At 37.3% G+C, this 23774-nt stretch overlaps 1 protein-coding gene across 1 annotated transcript in view; it reads right to left on the reverse strand.

Annotated features, from left to right (window-relative positions):
- Nucleotides 1–14938, reverse strand: part of GABRB3 (gamma-aminobutyric acid type A receptor subunit beta3) — a 36374-nt gene extending 21436 nt beyond the window's left edge. Inside the window, exons 1-3 of the mRNA XM_053970210.1 lie at nucleotides 14718–14938; nucleotides 9046–9128; nucleotides 7850–7987 (exon numbers count right to left, since the gene is read on the reverse strand). Of these exons, the coding sequence (XP_053826185.1) occupies nucleotides 7850–7987; nucleotides 9046–9128; nucleotides 14718–14923 (427 nt within the window). The 5' untranslated portion in view covers nucleotides 14924–14938. The remainder of the gene's footprint in view (nucleotides 1–7849; nucleotides 7988–9045; nucleotides 9129–14717) is intronic.
- Nucleotides 14939–23774: the final 8836 nt, after the last annotated feature.

Consider the following 23774-nt stretch of genomic DNA (forward strand, 5'->3'; position numbering starts at 1 on the left):
ATACTGAAGGAAAGACGCTTGTAGATAGCTGCCTTCAGTTTTACACATTTTATGGGGTAGTATGACATCTGCAGAACAGTAGGGATGACACCTTCACTGTATTACTCATTTGTATTAAAAGAAACCTTGCAGTGAATACAGTGATAGCCAAGTAATTTGCATTGGGGAAGAAAAAGAGAGACAGTAAATTACTTTAGACTATTGAACAGATAGGTGAGCACCGGTTAGTTTTTAAAAACAATTGCTTAGGTCTCCAAGTAAAATGCTTCTCCAAACACACATTTTTCTGTATAGAATTTATATTGAGAGAATAAGTAATGTGCATAGTTTTTCATGAACAATGAGGAGTTGTTCAAGAGATCAGGTTTCTTAATTACATCTGAACTATGAGAAACATGCAACCTGTGATGTCAAACATAAATTGTAATGAAAAGCCTTCAGACTAGATCCTTTAACATCAATTACAACCAGCCTGAATTTTTCTTTCAAACACATTTTAAACAAAACAAAACAAAACAAAACAAAACAAAACAAAACAAAACAAAACAAAACAAAATTAAAAAAAAGTGTGTATATATGTAGTTCACGAACAGTTACAAACAGAAAAAATTAACAATGAAAAGAATTAATAAACTAAATACCAACTTCATTTCAAATTGGTGTATATCTTACTAAATTGGTGTTAATCTTACTGAATACATTTTAGACATTTATATATATATTATATATATATACTCAGACTAATATATTTAGAAATCTCAAATTGTTAAAAATAATTGTGACTTTTTTCACTGAATGCAAAGATGATTAAATCTGAGTACAGCTGTATAAGAAAAAGGTAGTCATTCACACATTAACTCCACGACTTCAGTGTTCGCACTACCAGTCTTAGATATAGTTCTAACAGCTCATCCAAAAGATCTAGTTAGTCAACATCCTAAAAAAATATTGAGCACATACCAAGAACCCAACCATGTATTAGAACACTTCCCACCTATTCTAGTGCAAATATGTAAAAACTATGAAAGATTACATCTAGAGAAAAAATAAAAATTGAAAACCTTCCCTTTAAATTATATTCATGTGTTTGCATATGAGCTTAAGAAACTACATTTGCCCATGTAGACATGAATGATGGATTTCCTAAGAAAGAAAGGGAAAGAAGGAATAGAAAACTGCAGATTTCTCTCCATCACATTCCTGATAGTTTGTTACACTTTGAGTCAGATGACAGAAAAATGCCACACCATTTCCAGCCAGCAGGAGCATCAAGGTAATATCAAACTTGTGCAAATATCCTTAGCTGTTGTATCAAACAACCTCAGAACAACTATCACCAGGAAAAGAAATATCTGGTACATGTATCTGGTTGTTGTGATTACTTCAATCAGTAGCATTTATTACAGAATGAAACACCTTTTAGTTTCACCAAGAGAAGTATATTGGTGGAATCAGAAGGATGTATTTCATCCTGATTAGACCAAGGTTTTCTGCTGTCTGGAGCAGTTGACACAATTTTCAGCAAGCAAACATCTATTCTGCAGATTGCTTAACAACTTCATTTTCCAAAAAACAATGTTTCATTTCAAAAGACAAGTTTTCTCATTGAAACCAGCCTTGCTTTTTCTTTTGCAAAGCTGAACATTTTCATTTGGATTCTTATGAAAATGCTTTTGTGGCCTTGTGTCTGCAGACTATATAAATAAAACAGGAGACCATAATGAAATATATAAACTCTGCTATCATGAAATACATTAAAAATACAGCAGACCTGATCACCTTTCTGCAATAAGAGTAGAGCATCAGACAGAAATCTTTAAAAAGCTCTGTTGAGAAAAATTACTTAATATAATACACTACCCACTCAAAGGATTTTCTATAAATATGTATAAAACTTTTCAAAAGTCCTGTCCAGGTCTGGATATCTGTGGAATATTATTGATAGAGATGACAACTGAAATACTGATTCTTTAATTAAATAGTATGAAGGATTAATTCAAGAAAATTCAGTAGAACTGAATCACTGAATCAAAGTCAATTCTTGGTGTGCTCCAGAGCCAAGGACCCTGAATGCACAAGGGAAATTCAGAGAAAGAAGAGAGAACTTCACTTTTGATAAAACACAGAAAATGGTGTGGGTGAAAGAGGTGTGTATCAAGAGGGGAGAGAAAAATGTGTCACATATGTTAGTAATGTTCAGTAACAAAATCCCAAACTGAGAAACCATATAACAGAATGAGCTTTAGACATTTATCTTGAATGCTTCACCTGTGACCATCACCCATTACATCAGCACCATTTCTGTCTAATTAGGTAAGGTAATTACTGAAACTAGTGAGATCTGGCCTTAAAGGTGGACTCCCAAGAGAGCTGACCTCAAGGCTAGAGACATCAACCTAAATATGCTTCAAGCACCAGGCTCTTTGTCCTGAAGTTGGAACCTCAAGAACCATGTCTAGGGCCAGGGCTGTCAGTGCCTTCTGTCTTCCTGCTCTAGAGTTGGAGTTGACTGTAACAGATTCAGTTGCTAATCCGACAGTGCCTTGATCCTTTTGAGTTGCCTTGTGACATCTCTCAGACACCAGCACACAGCTGATGGACATGATATACCCCCTACATCTTTTTGATCAGCACATGGATACCATGAAGACTGCCTTGTGCCCTCTCAAATAGCTGTTGATTAAGCAACTAATTTGAACTGCTTACACATGAGCTTGGTTTCGAAGCTCCAGCTCATCCAGTCAATCTAGCAAATGAAACCTAGACAATTAGTCACCACCTTGTAAAATGGACTCCTATAGGTGTACTGAATTTGTCTCCAGACTCCACCAGCTGCATGAACTAGGTTCTGATCAACTCAGACACCTAGTTCAAATGTAGACACTGAAATTATATTCATCATAAATCAGAACAAGATTAATCCAGACCCTGCAAGTCTCAGGGTAGATTTTGATGGTGTGAGGCTCCTGGGCAATATAAACAAAAGTCTTGCTGGCATTACAGCTGCTTACTGCGGTTGACACGTATAGTAGAGTACAGACTTTGTTAAGGTCAGGTTGAAATTGAAACATGAACTGGTAGCCTCATTTTTTATCATACTACATAGCCAGAGTTCTCTTTTAGGTACCTCTCCCTGAGACTGTGAGAGTTTATATTACTGTCAACTGAATTGCTTTTATGTCTTCAAAAATTATCTATTGACCCTGCATCCAGCCTGCCATTTCTGCTGCAGTATCTCACCTCCAGCAAACAGGCCACAGGAATCTGTGGAAAAAAACAATTGAAAGAAGTACCCCTCTTTATTTCCTTTAGTTAATTCCCCCTCTTTGTCTGAATGGCTAAAGCTCTGTGAAAAAGATGGGTCCTAACTTTCATGGAGCAAGGACTGTAAGTCCAGATCTTTATTTATCTAGAAAAATTCATTCTGTGCATTACTTATTTAATATAAGTTGACTTCTGGGTAAGCTCAACAATTACAATGTTACTTGTCTGATTATGATTGCATAATGATTTGTCAATTGAGGCTCAGTTCATTTAGAGATTAATTGCCAGGAAATTCTAGTTGTTAAGTTTCCGTAAAAATTTTCTGGTTTTTTTTCCTTTTAACCTTGTTTTGCCTTGTTATCCTTCCTCGCATCTCATATAACATGTTGATATATATGTGCTAATTTAAATATTACATGAATAACAGAATTTTGCCAGAAGTATTTCAATCTAACAGAATGAAAGTATGAAAATAAATACTTAATCAATACTTGAACCCCAAATGTTCCTTTTTCACATTTTTGGGCACTTGATAAAAAGAGATTACTTGTTTCTGTTCCAATTTCATTAAAAGCTAGCAAGCTGAAATATCTGGCTTCAAGGCTAAATTAGTCTCTTGCTGTTTTATCCAAGTATGAAACAAGATAACAGAGTTGGTCAGTTACAGAATTCTTATTTTAATATGTTCTTCTGGGAAGGTTCTTTGGCTAATTGGAAATATACTTTACATACTGATCTTTCAGAATACAGCAAATATTTAATTTTCAAATCTTTTAAGACTACCCTGCTCTTACCAACAGGTTGCTAATATGGTTTTAACTGCTAGGTGACTTGAAGCCTTTAGATGGTGCTTTACATATCCCCATTCCTGTTCACTATCCAAGCATTTTGGGATAACAAACATTTAGGAGGCAGATTCAGGTAACAGATTTAGCACTACATTTCAGGTGTTTGAATGCATGTATTTGCTCATGCATGGAGCATGAGCTGTTAGTGGAAACCATGGAGATCCAGGCTGATCTAGCCAGCTGATTCTGAGGGTGTGATTTAACTGTCTGTACTGTGGTGGCTAAAGCCATTTGAGATGTGATAGGCTAAGGAGGAGCAGAACAGAACACTACTTAAGTAATCAATACTGAAGCAGTAGATGGTGAACATAGGACGCAAGGCTCTAAGATGCCAGAACAGCAGCCTAACTGCTAAGCAAGATCTTCTACAGCAGCTCAAGAAGCAGCAGATTGTTATGTTTAGGCAACTGAATAGTGTCTTAAAATATTCATTTGAGAAAACAGAGGTATTCAAGAGCTGAATAGCTCTTTAGGCTTCACTGACAGCACTGACTGGATAGCATTTGACTGTGGGCTTAATTCAGTTACTGGCACATGGGCATCCAGTGCCATTTAAACATCTTATGGTATCCTGTATGGCCTTCAGTTGGTGTGAGAAGGATAGTCAAACCAGGTATTTCTTCTTCATAGCAATTTAAAGATCATGAAAAAAGGGATCAGGGTACATGGCTTTGCAGATACCTTCTAGACACCTGAAGGTTTTATTTAATTCCCAATCAAGTGCTCTCTTTTTTTAAACTACATGGCCATACTTGTTTCTCCACTAATCTCAGGTATGTTGTTTTCTATATCTTCACTCATATTTGCTTATTTTCCATAAACCCTCTTTTATTGCTCCATTACTGCTTCAAAGAGTGCTACCCTTGACCAAAAATACAAAGCTTCAGCATTATCAATGTACATCAGACTTCTTTTTATTATGAGATTCGTGGTTTTGTTTGTTTCTTTTCTTTTTCTCCCAAAAACAACTTATTGGTTCATATTCAGTCTGAGATCAACACCAACCCCTATATTTCTATACACAGAACCCTAGCATAACCTAGCATTCTCTATCCTTAATTTGGAAAGGAATAATTAGTTGCACAGGTGCTGTATTTTGAACTTGTCCATACTGAATTTTAAACTTTTTTCATACACATGTTGCTAATTTGGCAAGATAAATTTTAATTTCTATTCCATAGAACAGGCATGCAGTTCCTCCAGCACTCTTGCAGCTCCACCCAGATTTCTGTCATAATTGATGGGGGTTTTCCCATGCTTATCATTGCTTCTCAGAAGTAACTATGGGAACAGATTTCCCTTTGCCTAAGCTACACAAGGTTATACAGTACAGTTTCTCTTGAGGGACAGGAGAAATAACTAATCCAAAAGCTGTTTATGGCATGACTCTGAAGTCTTCTTTTAGTTTCATTCAATCAAAGCCCACTAGGACTGAAATCTCTGAAATGTTCCCTGAGATATTACACTCAAAGAACTAATATCTCCCCCTGAGACTTAAATAACCTCAAAGCCAAAAACATGCCTAACTTATTTTCCAAAAAAATGTAGAAACTGGCCCTAATTACTAGGACTGTAAAAAACTCTTGAGAAGAAACTTGAAAAGTGTCTGCTGACTTTATGTATCTGATCTGCTGGCATGCTTTAGATTTAGATTTAAATGTGGTTTTGAGAAACAAATGTGATGTTTCCCTGCATGGAAATACTTGTCATAAAATGTCATAATTAATCAAGCATTTTTATAGTGTCCTGTATCAAAGCAATAGTAAATTCAGTATCGTGTCTTCATCAGTGAAAAAAATGGCACAAGAAACATGCTGTTCTCTGTGAGTCCCTAATGCCAAGCTGTCTTAAACCCTGAAGCATGAGACTTTTTATTCCTTTCACTAGTATTTTTAAGAAAGAACCATTAATATTCTGAACATTTGGTCAGTCACAGAAATATGCGCTCCTAGGTTTTAGTCTCTCTTGTATTTGTCACATATCTCTTTGGATTTCTTGTTTTCCTGATTTTTACAAATCTCTCATCTCTACATTACTAAGTCATGCATTTAGTGAAATATTTCATACTGAACTAAAAGGTGGCCTTGGACTGTCATAAAAGTCACTCCACAAATAAATTCTCTGTATTCTCATTGTTGTCTAAAAGAGCCTTCCTACAAAAGCATATCCAGTCCTGTGGAGGGGCAGGTAAGCCCTGGCTGCCAAAGGTGACACTAGCTGCAGGACAGAAGGATATGGGATTAGAGCAACTGATTCTCTCTTTAAAAAATCTTCCATTCACAATGGTAACTGAGAACAGCAGCAGCTGGCAAACCCCCTTATACTAATTTCAATCCCAGCAATATTTACATTTTGTTCTGAAATACAGCTCGTGTTTCTGTGTACTTTGAAACAGATGCTGTGTCCAAAGAGTGGGTGAAGTGATGCTTACAAACATGATTGAGCTGTGCTTCATTTGTTCTGGTGTGCTGAGACAGATGGAACAGCACACTCCTGTGGTCTGAACAGCACTGAAAATCTGAAGGCCCAATAATGAACCAAATAATGGCCCCACATGTGCTGATGGCTTTCTGTGTTGCTTTGCCTTTGTCACACATATTCCTATTTTGGTGTCTAACGCCAAATATGTAAATCAACCTTACACCTTGTAATCTAAAGACATCCAGTGCTGTGAGTTACTACTAACTTTTATTCCATCTTCAAGGAAACAAGCAGGGATTTAATTTTAGCACTTTAACAATGACTACAAATGCACTGGATGGCTATGTATAAAGTACTGTATATCTATCAGTGCAAATCAAGAGACAAAAGACATTACGTTCACTATATAACAACAAAAAAAACCATGCACTGATAAGTTGCAGGGAGGTGTTTATAAAACTGGTGGCTTTGTGACCTAGCATGCCAAAACACATTTATGTATGATCAGTTACCCTGCAGGTTACATTTAAACTCATGATTCAGAGGTGAATGACTTTATACTTATTTAGACCATAGATATTTAGGTGTCTAGTTAAGTGTCACATACATACACAAAAAAGAAAAATAAACAAGGAGGTAAAGAATCACAAAATGGTTTGGGTTGGAATGGACCTTACAGACCACATCGTTACAACCCCACTGCTGTAGGCAGGGACACCTTTGAATAGACCAGGCTCCTCAAAGCCCCATCCAACCTGGCCTTCAATACTTCCAGAGATAGAGCATCTACAACTTCTCTGGGCAGCCTCCTGCCTCACCACTGTTACAGTAAAGAATTTCTTCCTGTATCTAAGCTAAATATACCCTCTTTCAGTATGAAGCCATTTGCCCTAGTGCTATCACTACATGTTTTTTGTAAAAAGTCCCTCCCTACCTCTCTTGTTGGCCCCATTAAATGCAGGAAGGCTGCTAGAAGGTTCTCTTCTCCAGGCTCAACCTCAACTCTCTCAGCCTGTTTTCATCGGAGAGGTGCTCCAGCCCCCTGATCATCTTTGTGGCCCTCCTCTGGACTTGTTCCAACAGGTCCATGTCTTTCTTGTGCTGGATGCCCCAGAGCCGAATGCAGTACTGAATGCAAGTCTGGAATTTTCATGGGCTCCTACCTCCAGGTTTTGTCAGGTAATTTCTTTATCCAAACATGCAACACAGGCTACATATTGTGACTGGTAATAATAGTTAATTATTAATTATTAATAAAACAGTAATTTTCATGCACAAGAGAATTAAACACTAAATGTGCAAATGGCAATACTTGCCTGTGGCAAAGACAACATTCTTTGACACCAGTCTGTATTCCACGATAGAGAACTGAGGAAGTTCAATCCTCTCCACGCCAGTGACGGCGTTATCTCCACCTCTCCAGTAGAACTCTATGTCATCAGTTGTGTAGCCATCTGCAGGCAAAGCAAGAGAGTCAGAAATAACAGCAGACTCAAACGTAGCTCCAAACATGCAGCTTGTCATTTGTGACAACAAAAAGAATTGGTACAGCTGGAGAGCTGTATGGTATTTTGCCTGTGGGAAGGTCTCCCACATTGCTACACCATTACAGTCTGCCTGGGAATTTTAGGCAAAATACTCAGCTTTCTTTTTATTTTACCTTTTTTTTTATCATTCATGTATTATTCACTAATGGTCACAGTGAGAAGAAAACACTATCCAAGATTTAGGATATCAAATGCATTTAGCATTGAAACCGAATGTATATTTACACTGATAATCACCAGAAGAAGGTTGATTATTCAATGAACACAGAGAAACATAATTGGGGCAGACCTTTTCCATTCACAGTAAACTGTGTGTTGCATCATTTCCACTAGCTTCCACTAGTAGAGGACTACAGCTGAATATAGAATATATACTAGTATTTTCTGTATATGGCCCACATTTTCCAGCCAGTAGCAGAAATGACCCAGATAATTCTGAAGAGTAAATATACACCTGAATATTGCAATCCTAGGACATGACTAGGTGAAAAAGAGAATACTGTTCTTTTTATAACACAATTTCAAATCATAAATGAGGTCAGTCTGAAAGCCCAGGGTAGGTCCTGCACCAAGATGATCCATACATAATAAAGCATATTGAAAGTGTAACACAGTGTTTGCTCTCTTGAAAATAAAACTGATAAAAATACAAATATTCATTTCTCATGTTGAAGATTAGCATCCAGTCACTACCTCTGCCAAGTTAGGCAGGAATACTAAATGACTTCATTCTGTCCTAACCACATTTTTCCAGGATGTATTCCTCTATCTAGAAATGGATGACTCCTTATATCTTTTAATAATTCAAATAAACAGACAAAAAAAACCCTAAATTGTGATAATTACATGATTCAAATAGTGTTTATAGACACATATGTAAATATTACACAGTTCTATTAAAAAAAAAAAACAAACCAACAACAAAAACCAAACTAGAGTTCACATGCATTTTCTTAGGTACATACAGCTTTCTATTTCCAGAGTACAATTTTGTTCATCTAATGGGTATCTTCTCAAGTCCATCATACATGCTGCAGTGGTTGTGATTCTGAAATACAAGCATCAAACAGTTTTACCATACAGCCAGTAATCCAGGTTTTGGGTGATGGGGTTGTTTATCTTCCAAAGTGAAGACCTTCTGAAGAATAGCTTACAATAACTGAGAATCTGGTCCATATTTTTACATTGAACAGCAGCCTAATGGAGCAGCAATTACACTGACTTTCAGTGGAACAACTCGCTGTGAATTACCTTTGTGCAACCAGCCCCTTTGGGGTTCAATGGACCTATCCTCATATGCAAATATTACGTGAACATTTGCTGAGATTAAAAGATACGACTTTATAACAGAAACCATGAAGGGAAAATAGTCTGCTATAAAATGTCAAAAGTATTACAGCTGCATGAATAACTGATTTCTTGGTTTTGTGGCAGGTCTTGAAAAAAACCCCTGAAATGTTGGAAAAAACTTTTAAGTTCAGCAAAATTCTTTGTTTTAAATCTTACTTCCCTGGTTTTCAAATTGAAAGAGGATTTTGTTGTGAAGCTCCATGTTGAAGTTTTAAGTTTTCTCCTCAAATAACAATACACTTTTGCTTCTCTGTCTATTTAACCATTTAGCACTCTAAGGATGGTTTTGCAAAATATTTCACTATTGATGAATCAGCATTATTCATCAACCTCTTGTATATCAAGAGAGTCAACAATAAACATGTGCAACCAGAACAAGTATCTTAACAGCTTCACACAGCACTGTCGCTTCATTTTGTAATTAATGGATTTATGTATTTGTACTAACTTTAGACAGATATAATCATATGCTCACAATTAATCTGCAGCATATTTTGATGTTTTTCTGAATCACAGCCTTCACCAAGGGTATATACATTATTATGCATCATTGTTTTTATAATGGCATCATATAAAATATCTTCTGAATCTGACTAGCTCCATTCATTACTGATCCTTTTTTGATATAAACAAGACATGGACCTTGCACAGTTTGTTCCTAAACAAATAATATTCTAGTGATAATTTATGCTAATAAATACAAGATGGGAAAATTCCTTAAATATACCACTAAAAGCTGAAACCCTCAATGTTAATGTTTTTTTCATGTGTCTTCTCTGAAGTTCTTTCTTCTGCCCATTAACCTTCTAAAATTACAGTCTTCTAATCTGGTAAATTAATATTCCAGGGCAATGTTTCAAGAGAAAAAAGTAGTTAGGTGCCTTTCTTCACATCTTTCACAGTAAAAAAAAAAACCTATATTGCTATTATGAATGTTCTATCCAATCTCAAAGAAAAGGAAGGAAAGAATGCTTATCCTTAGTATATAGGATCTGTCTGTCCTCTGAATACTCTTATGCTAGTCCCACAGTACAGGATGTCAGGTACTAAGTACTGTATCACAAGAGGATACTTAGGTCAGCCTTCCTCCAAGCTGCTTCTGGGAATTGCTGTGGTTCCTCTGTTAACACAAATTCCAGTGGGCTGGAACAATGTACAAACAGCAATTCCTCAGTTGCTCTGCAGTTTAGGGAAATGTCTTCTCTGCAACCAACATTTGCAAATGCCCTTCTGGAACCTCAGGCAGGATGGTAAGACACAGAGCTATTAACTATGGAAATGATTAATCATCTGGGTTGTTTAGCCTGGAGAAGAGAAGGTTCCAGGGGGATCTTATAGTGGCTTTCCAGTACCAAAAGATAGGTTACAAGAGAGCTGAAGCAGGACTTTTTAGAAGGATGTGTAGTGGTAGGACAAGGAGGAATGGCTTTAAACTGAAAGATGGTAGATTTAGATCAGATTTTAGGATGAAATTTTGACTTTGAGGGTAGTGAGGCACTGGATCAAGTTGCCCAGAGAAGTTCTGGATCCTCCATCCCTTTAAGTGTTGAAGCCTGCACAGGACTTTGAGCAACCTGATCTAATCAAAGGTGTCCCTGCCGATGGAAGGATGATTTTAAGGTCCTTCCCAATGCAAAGCTTTCTGTGATTCTTTATATGTCTCCTCAATACAGTTACTAAGAGCAGCTCTAGCTAAGCATATAAAACTAGGATTAGCATACAGTCTTAGAGGAGCAAACTTATTCTTAAATCTGTGATTATTGATAAGCAAGCAATGATGCCCTTAACAAAGCCATACTGATTGTGCAATGAAAGGATCTTGCTCCTGAGTCAAATAATAACTGTGTTCAAAGTAAAACAAGTAGGCATGCTTGGAAATTGTTGATATGAAGGTTCTCTCCCATGCTTTAGAAGATTTGCCTACACTAACCTAGGTCTCATGCAGGATCCTGCAGCAGAATCCACATAAGCTAAGTTGATACAAAAGGGAATGTGCTAGCAGACTCTTTACTGTATTATGTTGTATAACTAGCTATAAATGCCAGCCTTACAGAACACAAATTATTAATTTTACATTATTGTAAAAAATTATACAGCTGGCAAATGTATATTCAACTTAATAACTGTGTTATGACTTTTAAGGAATGTATTTTTATTTTGGTCTGTTCACATACTCTAGTGGGTTTGCATCACAAGTTCCAGTACCAGAAACTGCACATTCTTGCTCAAGAAACTTTTTTACACTACAGAAAAAATGAACTAGAAAATAAGATACAGCCAGAAATAGACAGAAACAAATTTACCTCATTTTTTCAAAGTAAGTTTAGTACTCAGAGGTCCCTCCTGAATGAACATTCAAGCAACCAAATTTAACTTGCACAAATGCACACCAAAGCAAATATGAATGGCTCAGGCTTGTGTATGCTCCCAGGAACAACAGGTTTACTTTTCATGGGATGGGATGGTGCCTGACACAAGACAACAAAGTTTCAAGAACTCATCATCATGGCAGTGACAGAGGAATGATTATGAGCCAGACGAAGATGAAGCGGGACACAGACACAGACACACAATTTGGGTCAAAGCAACACACAAACAAAATGTTTTTAATTTTTTATAATTTCCTACTATGGTTTTCTTTCCTCTGGATATAGATTAACTTATCTTTCTCTGGTACTATATTCCTGGGCCCATTGCCTTTGATTATACTGCCATATTGTATAAGAACCCCATCTGTGATGGGCTGTGAGGTGCTGCATACATAACTGAGAGAAGGATATTTTATGTCCCCAAAACCTTCACAGTATGAAGCAGTCTAGATACTGCTATATAGATACTTCATATGTGACTAGGTCACAGTCCTGACTGTTTACTTTCTTGATACAGAAATACATTAATCCAAAAAGAATAGAAGTGTGGTTGCCTTGTCTGACTGATCACAATTAACTTTTTCACCCTGCAAACATTCATCATGTTTCAAATATGGGTAATAATTATGTGAGTCCATTCAGATAAAATACATATATTCCTCCACTCCAGTTACTTTTAACATTTAAAATTGTACTGCCTAAAAACAAGAGGTTTATGCATGAGAAACACAAGCAGTCAGACTCTATTTTTGATCCCCAGACTATAAAATAGTTATTTCTTCCGTAGTCTCTTATGAAAAAAAAAAAATGCTGTTATATCATAATTTTCCTTGTAGATTGCTCTGAAGAAGGTAGAACAAATTCAGTGTGTCAGCCAAAGAAAAAAATTCCGCAGAAATGGTCTGAACTTCAAAAAGCTACTGTTCCATTCCCTCACTATCACAGACTTCTGCTGCAGTAGCAAAATGCTTTCTCTAAAGCAGAGAGGAACCTTGGATGACTGAAGGTCAAGTCCTTCAAAACTGTGATAAATCCTACATTGTTCAGAAGAGAACACACATCCAGTGTGGCCTTGGGATCACTCTCAATCGTATATGTGTTGAGAAACTGCTTTGTTCTGTGGATGTTTTGTAATTGGTTGCAACCCTCCAAAATTTCACCTATTATTTTGAGTGACCCTGTGCTTTGTAGCACATAAAACTCCCAAGTTCTGGCCTCAACCCACATTGCCCTGGACTGCAGCTTGAGCCCAATGCCATTGGGATGCTCTGAAGCCATGAAAGAAGAAGTAGGGTAGTGATGGAACTTTACATCAGCAGAGATAAGGCTCAGATATTTTCTTCCTTTTGATCACAATGTTCTATATTTTGCCACAACTTAATTAAAGACAGTCATTCTTCACTATGTAACTTAGCTGCTGCATATCATGGATATCTCACCCTGGATATTACATGCTTTCAGAGAAAAGGAATGGGAAGAAGTGTACTTCATATGAGCCACTGGTGCAAATCCTGCTGAGCAAATCCTATTATGTGAAATGCATCTGCTGTGGACACTTGTATTTTGCAGAAGAGGAAGCCAACTTATCCAAATACACTACTCTGTAACAGATAATCCTCACCTGAATAGGTACAAATGTTTTTAGGCAGTGACAGAAAGACTTCCACATATTACTAGGATCACAAGAATTCTAATCTCCTTTACTTTTTTATTATATTGCTTGTGAGGATATTTCTTGACATGAAGAAGACAAATATATCTCAGATACTTTTTTCTTACATGTAACCACTTGAGAAAAGTATCCTAAACCTGTAGTGTTCCATACTAGGTCAATACCTTGCAAAACAAAAGCCTCCTTTTGCCAAAACAGGTTAATTACAGAGAAAACATTCTAAACTTTGAAGTTTCATATTAGGCTGAGTCTATCTCTATACTATGTCTAGAAAGATTCATTCAATTCTCCATAATGTAATACGAGTTAAAAAGGTGAGGGCCAAGACCCAAGTCAAGTAAAAAGATCTGCTGTTGATAAAAATGAGAAGCAGGTAAAATATTGATACTGGGTATGTAACACATCTGCACCACTTTTCTGATCTATTTCTATATTAGGGATTTTTTATCCTTCACTACCTATGTGCACCAATCTTGAGTATTATATCCGCTTAAATATACAAGAAACTTCCAACTATGGAAATGGAGCTTTCACTGGCAAAGACTTGTTTTGCTGGTTTAAACCATTGGAGCAAATGAAGTAACCTGTTCAAAGAAAGCAATATTTTGATACTACTGGGTTTTCCATAAGGATTTTTGCTAGCGTAGTTAAGTTTATTAAGGGAAGGATACTTCAGCATTTCTAACCATAAAAGTTATGGCAGAAAAGAAAGAAAACACAAGTCAAACCTAAAATACATAGAAAGTAAGAGAATGTAAGGTCACTTTGTACCTCTGGTTTGAAATGTAACAATTACATTTGCTGATTCCTGCTTGAAGAAATCACTGAAAGCACTGGGTCATGATCTTAGCTGTGGCCGACTCTCCCCAGCCAGGGCTACTTCTGGCTTTTGTTATATAGACTATGAACACATCAAGAGACAATATAAGCACCCACATTCAATCTTACTGCCTGTATTTTGGACAGGATTTTCAGGTTTACAATTAATATGTGCTTTTCTGTTTCCTATAGCCAGTGGGCTTTCCAGATAGGGTGACTGTACAGAAACAGATAAAACCTGACTGAAGGCGCTTCTGGCAAAATTAAGAAACATCGAGTGTGTCATTTGTTTTCTACTGGCATCTCTTAGAGTTACAGGGAAGGTTACATAATAAACTAACCAATGTTTGTAATAACCTTGTACCAGGAAGCAAACATCAACAACACATAACAGCAGTGATGAAATCTTCATCATGGAAGCACAGACCTGAGGCCGTAAAGCACCGTTCCGTCCGGGTGAAGGCGAATCATTCGATTCTTCACAGTAACACCGTGCACAAATGATTTCTTGTCGTTTAAGAAGTAAGTGTCAGGCACCCAAAGCTGATCTGCCACTCGGTTATCAAGCGTGAGGTTGAGAGGTATGCCAGCATAAGCCAGCCTCTTATCTCTCCAGTACTGTTGAAAATACATAGTCAAAGTGTAATCCTGGTGAGGAAAAAAAAAGAGAAGTACAACAGTCAACCGTATTTTGTGTAACTAGGAGAATAATATCCCTGTTGATGGCTTATTCTGCTGTTGATTAAATTTAAATTTAATATTTTAAAATGTTTAATAAAAATTAAGTATTTGTATCACTTAAGAAATAGTTCATATCATTCAAGTATCGCTGTAGACTAAGGGGGCATTCCAACTCCTATGAAATTCAGCAGGTATCAGTATCATTTGTCCTGCTTCTGCTTTTCTTTCATGTAGTTCCACTGACAACTGCCCAAAATTATCATATTTGTGGAATGATAAATGACATAATGGGTAAATTCTGCCATCTTCCTAATTTTTAAAAATGACAGATAAATGGAAAAACATTTAAAGTATTTTAAAGCAGTATGCAAATTTCTGTCTGAAAAATAAGCTGAAGGTATGTTGATTATACATGTACGTTTGTGTGAGACTGCACAAATATTTTCTCATCAACAGACTACACTGATACTTTCATTAACAGTAAATTGTATTGAAGTCCCACTAATGTCAGTGTTTGCTTTTCATAATTTTGTCAGTTTTAAGGTTTATGGTGTCTACTGCAAGCTGTGATCACTAATGTAAATGCCTAAACATGGATACAGAAGCGTAAAACATCCATTTAAAAATTCTTTATTTCAGAATTTGCTAACCTGACTTCTTCATATCATAATAATGCTATATTGAAATGCTTTGAAAGGCTTAGATGGTAGGCCTCATTCATTAGCTTCACGGTATTATAAAACATTAAAAAATGCCTGTGAACATTTTAAAGTTATGTGCCAGCAAAACTGAAAAAATAAATCACATGAAATAAATGAGACTGTAAGTACAGGCCATTAAAACTCTGATTTTCAAATTACAGAAGCACTCTAAACAATAAAACTCTTCATGAGATTCTTCACAAAATACTGAGGAATTTATGTGATCTCCAAATGCATTTAAATATTTAGCAGCAGGTGTGCAAGCCACAGGATACCTGCATTTGCATCTGGTTCTGCAAGCTGGTGATGCAAAACCCCTCAGGCTTGCCGCTTGTTTGGGAAAAGGATGCTCAAGTTTTCTAAGCACAGCTGTGGGGAATGGTCCATTCTTGTAATGGGCTTCATGGACACAATCCAACTCCAGGCACTGCTCCTGCCCTGTTTCCTTCAAGCCCTATGGTCTTTCCTTGAAATCATATGAAACTTGAGCCTGCCTTTCACACTCAGAGACTTTGCATTTTTGATTCAGTGATTCATTCTCTTTAATGAGGGAGCGGCTAAGGTTTAAAGAAATCAAATCTAATTGCTTAGAAAAATAAATCATTATAGATATCAAGGAAAAGCTGTTCCCATTTCAAGAAACTAATAGGAGGTATATTTGAAAACAAAAGGGCCCAGTGATGGGAGAAAGGAGCCCACGTGGAACTGCCTGGAAGGAATCTCATTCCTCAAACCTCAAATCTGATGTGACTGCTCAAGAGAATGAGCTCTAACCTTTTTGTCAGCAGCTTTCTTCAGTGGGACTGATGGTCCCTGCTCAGCAGTGAATGAGGTGCATGAGACACTGGGTGCACCTCCCTCTCTCCCATTACCAGGTCAAAAAGGCCACCTCTCCTCACGTTCTCTGCAATCAGTTTTCTAACACTAATTCATTAGAACAAATATCCTCTACCAGCTCTGTTTTGCTCTCTTTAATTAAAGCTTGTTTCAATTAACATTCAAAACTTGCTGGCTTCTATAATGGCTTGCACAGCAATGTCAAAAAATTTGGGATTATAAAAGTTGTGGACACAAGAACAGCACACCAAAAGCTCACTACGTGTAATTGCACAGTATATGCACAAAATAATACTAAGAAAATGAAATAAAGAAAAGGGGTGGCACTGCATAACATTGAAAGCGAGCTGGCCAGCACCAAAATATAAGAGAAGCAGTACATCTGAAAAAAAAAAAGCTTTCTTTTTCATTTGGTTTGAGATAAAATATATGCTAACATCTAATGAATGGAGTAATTAATAAGCTAAATAAAACATACATAACAATAAAAGCACTAATAATCCGGCATATTATTTTAAAATACAATTTACTATGTCAGGGAACAACTTTACAAATTATGCACAGAAGTAAAACAACCATCAAACATCCAAAACTTTTTGTGTCTTGAACGAAAAAAGGACTTCCAAAACACATTCTCTAAGGTACAAATTTCACCAGTGCTTTCTGTATTAACCCTGCTTACTTCTTATATCATCTTAATTTTAAATTTAAAAAAACTCTCAAAACTCTATGTCTATTAATGTATATGATTATATTTGCATTTTTTACATATGGGCTCTGCCAGCCTCACCTGCTCAGAAGATGATGACAGAAAGAATTAATATGAACCATGCTTGGCCACCATCACACTTTTTCAGTCCTCTCAAAAAAAAAGGGAGCAGCAAGCTTACACAAGAACTGCACTGAAACTGCTTGGCTGTACAAGGAGTGATAAATGAGCAGGAAAGGCCAGTTCCTTAGGGTGGCTCCACCAAGTCGCTCACTACCTGCAGAAAATATACTTTTTAAAACCCATACAGATCAGTTCCAATTCATTGATTAACTAATTTTCAAGACTTTGTATGTATAAAGAAAGATTTTCCCTAGCCTGGAGGAAAATGCAAAAATGTCTTGAGTGTGGACTGGAAAATATGAACTAGATATTACAGCTAAATGAGAAAATGAACTTTTACTACTCAGTAAGTAGTCTACAAAGTTTATTAAGGGCCACCTCCCTCCAGGGAGCTTCTGATGACTAGTTCTGATATGGAGGTCAAGAGGGTAGATGTCTAAAGCCAGAAGAGATTCATACCACTACAGCTACTGCATTAGGGTGCTATTGTATGTCAAAGACGACACAGAGCTGCCAGCTTTAGGAAATTCTAGCTACTGCAAAGAGCAGTGGACAATTTTCTCAGCAGCAAAGACCTCTATAAATCATATTTTATTCCCCCAAACAATACAATGCAACATTCAACATTTACCTCTCCAGATCCTCACAGTTATAACACGCTTCAGGTCAAGCATGGTAACAAAATCACTCAAAGCTCTAACAGCCAACAAACACATCGCTTCTCAAGTACAGGTGAAATGTCCTCAGAATGGGAAAAGCTCAACTGCACAGGCAACATGATCTTTCTTTTGTGCATTTAAAGACCCTGAAAGGGTCTTTATCCCTACAAGGATAAAAGACAGTGCTGGGCATCCTTGAATTTCTAGCATGGCAACAATGCCACTAATGTAAGGAAAGGCACACAAAAAGTTGTGATGGCTGTTCTTTCAATATAGCTTTCCTTGGACAAGGGGAGTGGAAAACAAAATTAAAAAACCTCAAATATCCAAAAATACTTTGGATATTTTTCAAGATACGACATTTAGGTACAACAATAAAGAGGCTGATATCACAAATAGTGTGTAATACATCTATGGTCTCCGTGGGTACTGCTTATGATTTTAATACATCTTAAGCAAGAACTGTAGACTAACAAATATTGTATGTGCTAACCATGTACAAAGAAATTTTAAGTGTTTTCTACATTATATATTTCTCTCTTGGACTGAGCATACCATGCAGGAAACACAACTAACCCACTCCTAAAAAGGCACTTCAGACAGATAATGTACAGTACCTAATGCACTGACTATAAGACCAATTAATGAAAAATACTAATAAGCTGTAATAGCAAAGAAAACAATTACTTTTTTTCTATTACAGGGCTTGTTATCTCTAGTTTTCCTCTCCTTCACTCAATAACAGTGAAAGAAAAATTCGAAAATATAGTTTGCTCATCAAAATAAAATTAACATAATTATAGCAGCAATTATGCTCTAAATTTGACTATCACTTTGCTGTCTTACTATATCATACTTGAATCACTGATGTTACAAGTTTTCTATTAGCTGTAAAAATGTTGCATCAAAATGATTTCTAGATAAACACTGCAGTCAATAATTAAGATGGAATACTGTTAATATGGCAAATAAGCAAAAGAAAATCTTAATGTAAAATGAAATAATATATTTAAAATTATTGGATATTATTGAAAAAAATGATGCAACAAAGAACTATTTCACTGCTTGGGAAGATAGCCTTATGTCTACCTAACATGCAGGTTCCTGATTTAAATTTGCATTCGGATGTAAATTCACATCCTTGTTTTCTTGACCAAAAGACAAATGTGATTATTACCATTGTTTTCTGGATTATTTAATTTTGATGATTTAATAAAGTAAGTACTCATTTAGTGGATAAGAAGATTTCTTGAAAGTCCATGCCTTAGTCTCTTTAATAACTTCAAAGTCTCTTCCCTCACCTTCTACACGATTTCAAAAATTAGATATGGTTCCTGTAGTATAAAGAGCTATTTCTGCACCATTGCTGATTGAATTATATTCCTCCCAATAAGCCCAAAGTGAGTTGCAAAGCCAAACTCATGAAACCTATGCTTTGACAACATATCTGTAAATCTGTTTACACATTAAATCCATACACAGAAGAGTCCTGACAAATAGATTAATGCACACATTAATTCACATAGCTAAAAATGAGTTTAAATAAAGACATATTCAAAAAGGCTAACCATAAGAAAACAGAATTTACCAGCAGTGCTAGTCAGTTGTGTGAGACAATCACAAACTTTTTTCTCAGAATTCAAAATTTTCTAATAGCTTCAGCAACTTTCATATTAAAGAAAAAATTATTAAAGAAATAATTTTGAATCATAGAATCATTAATGCTGGAAAAGACCTCTAAGCTTATTGAGTCCAACCACTAACCACCATGCTCAGCACATGGTGAACACCTTATCCTCACATTCCACATTTACAGGCCTTTTGAACATTTCTAGGAATGGTGATTCCACCACTGCCCTGGGAAGCCTGTTCTAATATCTGAAACCTGTATTTTCACATTATATTTTACTTGTTGACATTTTGAGTTGTCCAACATCTAAACAATACAGTTTCTTACTTAATTGCCATAAAGTGGAGAAAGCCACCAAAGTCTGTTTTTCTGTGAAGTCTTTTACAAGAGAACTGCCTGATGAGAATGTCTCTGGCAATAAATGTAGTTCCTGGGCAGCCTGAGTGAAGGAGACCTGAGCATGCACACAGACACACACACTCATCCACTCTAGTCCACCAAAGCTTCTTCTTCCACCATTTCTTGGGTTACCTGCTCTTACAAGTAAAGGTTCATCTCACCTATAAGATCCTGACTCGAGCTTTTCTTTGACATTATGCAAAACCTCTACAATACTGACAAGTTGAAAACATAGCACATATTTTCCTGAGCATGTGGCTACAATACTCTTCCAATTAAGCAAATGCTAAAGCAGCTCAATCATGCTGATTTCAGTGTGACCCTCCATACATCTATGTTGTCTTGGTATCTTTTGTACAAAATTACCATTACTGTTTTCCTCTTCTACTGAAACACGAAAGAATGGTGTTATAAACAAAAATTATTTAGCTTCCAAGAATGTACTTGATTCTACAAAACACATTTCCAAATAAATGTGTGATTAAATGGGTCTTTCCTGCCCCTCATACCCTTTGGCACAAGAGCTTCCACCTCCACTGATACCCCAGTGCCTTCTCCAAAGAGTCTGTTTCCCATCGAGCATCCTTGGGTGCTCCGAGGAGGGTTGCCATACCAACCAGTGCTTGGCTTTCTGCAGGCAAAGAGAGCACAGTTGACATAGCAACCAGCCAAAGCAGCTTCTCCACTGCTTTTTGGGCACAGGTGGTGGTCAGTGCAGTGGAATTGAAGCTTCTGAGCAGGAATGAAGGGAGCAACCAGGACCCTGAGGGGTACTGCCCCTAGCACCTTCCTGCCATGGCCAGCAGAGCTCACTCTTCAAAATCTGAGTATTGTCTCGTTTCTCTCTGTTCCTCTACCCGCCCCAAACTGATGGGGATGCTTTCCTGCTCTTGGAGTGTTCTCTCATCTCAACATCAGAGGACACTAGCTGACAAGAAAGCAATTGCTTGGGGTGAGCTTTGGAAGGCAAATATAGAGAAAAAACAAGCTCCCGCAAATATTTAATTTCAGGGACATAAGACAATAGGCAGACAGCCTGGGCTATTTAATCCCTGACAGATGAAGGTGGGGGGAGAACACTGCAGTATACCTTTTCTGATTCAGACTATCACAGGTATTACAACACCACAGGCTTCTCAGTAATAAGGAATTTCTATTCCCAAAGGACTGATCAAAGGAAAACTAACACACACCTTTACACATCATGGGTATAACACTCTCTGACCCAGAGCAGAAAGCTAGCAAAAAAAAAAAGTGTGGTCTTACACTACATCCCTGAAGAGCTGTCCAAAGAATTTGTAATAAATTACAATCAAATTACATTTGCTGATGGACAGATAGAACAAAAAATTCAGTATCTGATAGGTCCCTCCTAAGAAAGAGGAATAGAAATGCCAGATGTATAGATGCTGTTCTTGAAAACTCTAAAAGAGATCAAGTCACAAAAAAATACTATCAAATGACCTAAAAAAAAAAAAAAAAGACATACAAAAGAAAAATAATGCTAGGCTAAGTGATTCACTGAACTTGTTTCAAGAAGCACATTTTAATGCCAAAAAGTCCTAATGAAAACAGGTACATTTAATTGCACTAATTGAAATCCTGCTAACAACATACAGGGAAGAAAAAATCAACTTCTGTCAGCTGTCAGCTGGTTCCCACAAGAGGCAGCTGACCTTAGAGGGATGGGAACTGACAACTAATAGAGTGTGCCTCCTACACAGTAACAGGATGTGCCACCAGTGAGTTGGAGAAATGAGCTACTGCCCTATAATCTTAAAGCTGTAGGTTTACTTTTTTTTCAGCTTGGAGGCATGAAAAGAGGTTAAAAATTTGGGATATACCAAGTACCCATTTTAGAGAATGAAGGATTTCTCACACTTCTACTTTGTTCTTTCCATAAATACATAATCTTATATCTTTCCTTTGCATTTCTTGAATTATCAATATAAATCTGGAAGGAAAAAAAAAAACTCAGAGAAAGCCCTGTAAGTTGATATTATTTGTTGTATTTATTCAGGCCTTCCAACTTCTTAGACTACTGAATGCATGCACTCTTTTAGTGTCTGCAAGGTGTTCCAACACAGACTCTAAAGTTGGGCATACAGAGATGTGTTTTAAATACTGTGGCCATAAATACATAGCTCCATGCCCCTCTTATTTGCTGTGATTAAACATTAAAAACATTCAAAAAAAATTTAGTAAACAGTATTTCATGCTGAAAAGTCTACAGTTTTTTATCACCACATAATTGTAAAAAGACCATTGTAAAGGCACTTGTAGATTTTTTTTTAATCACTTCAGAGTCTACAAAAAAATCAAAACTGTATTTAGGAACAGAAAGCTGATGGATACACGCACTTGAATGAAAACACGTATCTGTTCACATCCACACTTTTTGGTTAAAAAAAAAAAAAGGAGTATTTACTCCACTGTGGGAAGAATTTCTTAAATTTTCTCATCTCTCAACCTATCAATTTGCTGACTCTGGGAGCCAACCAATTTCACTGGCACTGGAGCATCAAGGCTGACACCCAAAGTTCTACTTGCTGTCTGCAATTATCTGAAATAGCAGATATTCTTACAGAAAAACGCATTCAAGACAGACACAGTGAACAAAACACCCTTTGAGAAAGAGAGCAAGAGCACATTACCCATCAAATGCTTTAGCTATGCTAAACTTGAAACATAATCTGTGTATTTTCAATACCAGGCCTGGAGGGCATCCTCACACCCTGCCAGAGCCAAGGGCCCAGGACTCCAGGTCAGCACCTGGGTCCATCAGCTCCTGCCCCATGGATGCCACAGCAGGGCTGGTCTTCCACAGCCCTGCCCCAGCTGGCCCTGGGCCAACCAAGCCCAGCCCACCCGTGGGGCCCTGACTTGTCCCCAACCCCAGGGAGGTGCCCACACCCAGGGCTGGGGCTGTCCTGGTGCCCCCAGCTGCCCTGCTCTGGACTGGGATGGGATGGGCCCTGGCTGCCTGCTGCCTCTGCCTTTCATGAGGATCCCCTGCCACTACAGACACCTTGGCCACTGTGGCTCTCTATATGTAAGAGGGTAGTTTATTTGTTCCAGGCTTGTATGTGTTCATTTCAGAGTAAGAGAACGAACTGGAAGAGATTTATCCTTGGTGGCTGAGGATTGCAAAGGTGATGCCTGAGCTATCCTCTGCTGCCTCCTCCCTTCCCTCCAGACGTGTCACTCACACTGCCAGCTTCTCTCACATCTTCCTTTCACTCCATCAGTAATGCTAATTCCAGCTTTATATCTTACAGTAACAAAATTAGGATGCCTGCTAAGTCAAAGGGAAAACATGCATTTACTAACAACTCTTACAGCGAGTAACAAACTCACCCTGTGACACGGCACTGCTCATGAAACTCAGCCAAGCACAAAATAAATACATGGACAAACCCCCCCAAATGCTGTACCCAAGAGGACATATTGCAAGCATACCTGATATTTAACATCCACACAAACTTCTTGCTGTACAGAAACCTATGGAAGAAGTGGAAGAGAGTGTGTCCTTCTGACAGTGTTCTTTAAAGATCAGGCTGTGAGTGACTTTATAGAGAAATATCCTGCCGGAGGAGAGTCTTCCCTCTTGCATGGGATCTGAACATCCTGCAAAGGTCTGCTAAAAACCTTTGGAAGGGAATCAAAATATGCAATTGCAAAAAGAAAAAGGAGGAGAGTTTCAAACTACAATGCTGCCTAACTCCTTAAGCCACAAACAGTATGG

The sequence above is a fragment of the Vidua macroura genome, chromosome 2, assembly GCF_024509145.1.
Source record: "Vidua macroura isolate BioBank_ID:100142 chromosome 2, ASM2450914v1, whole genome shotgun sequence".
In the NCBI taxonomy this organism is placed as follows: Eukaryota; Metazoa; Chordata; class Aves; order Passeriformes; family Viduidae; genus Vidua; species Vidua macroura.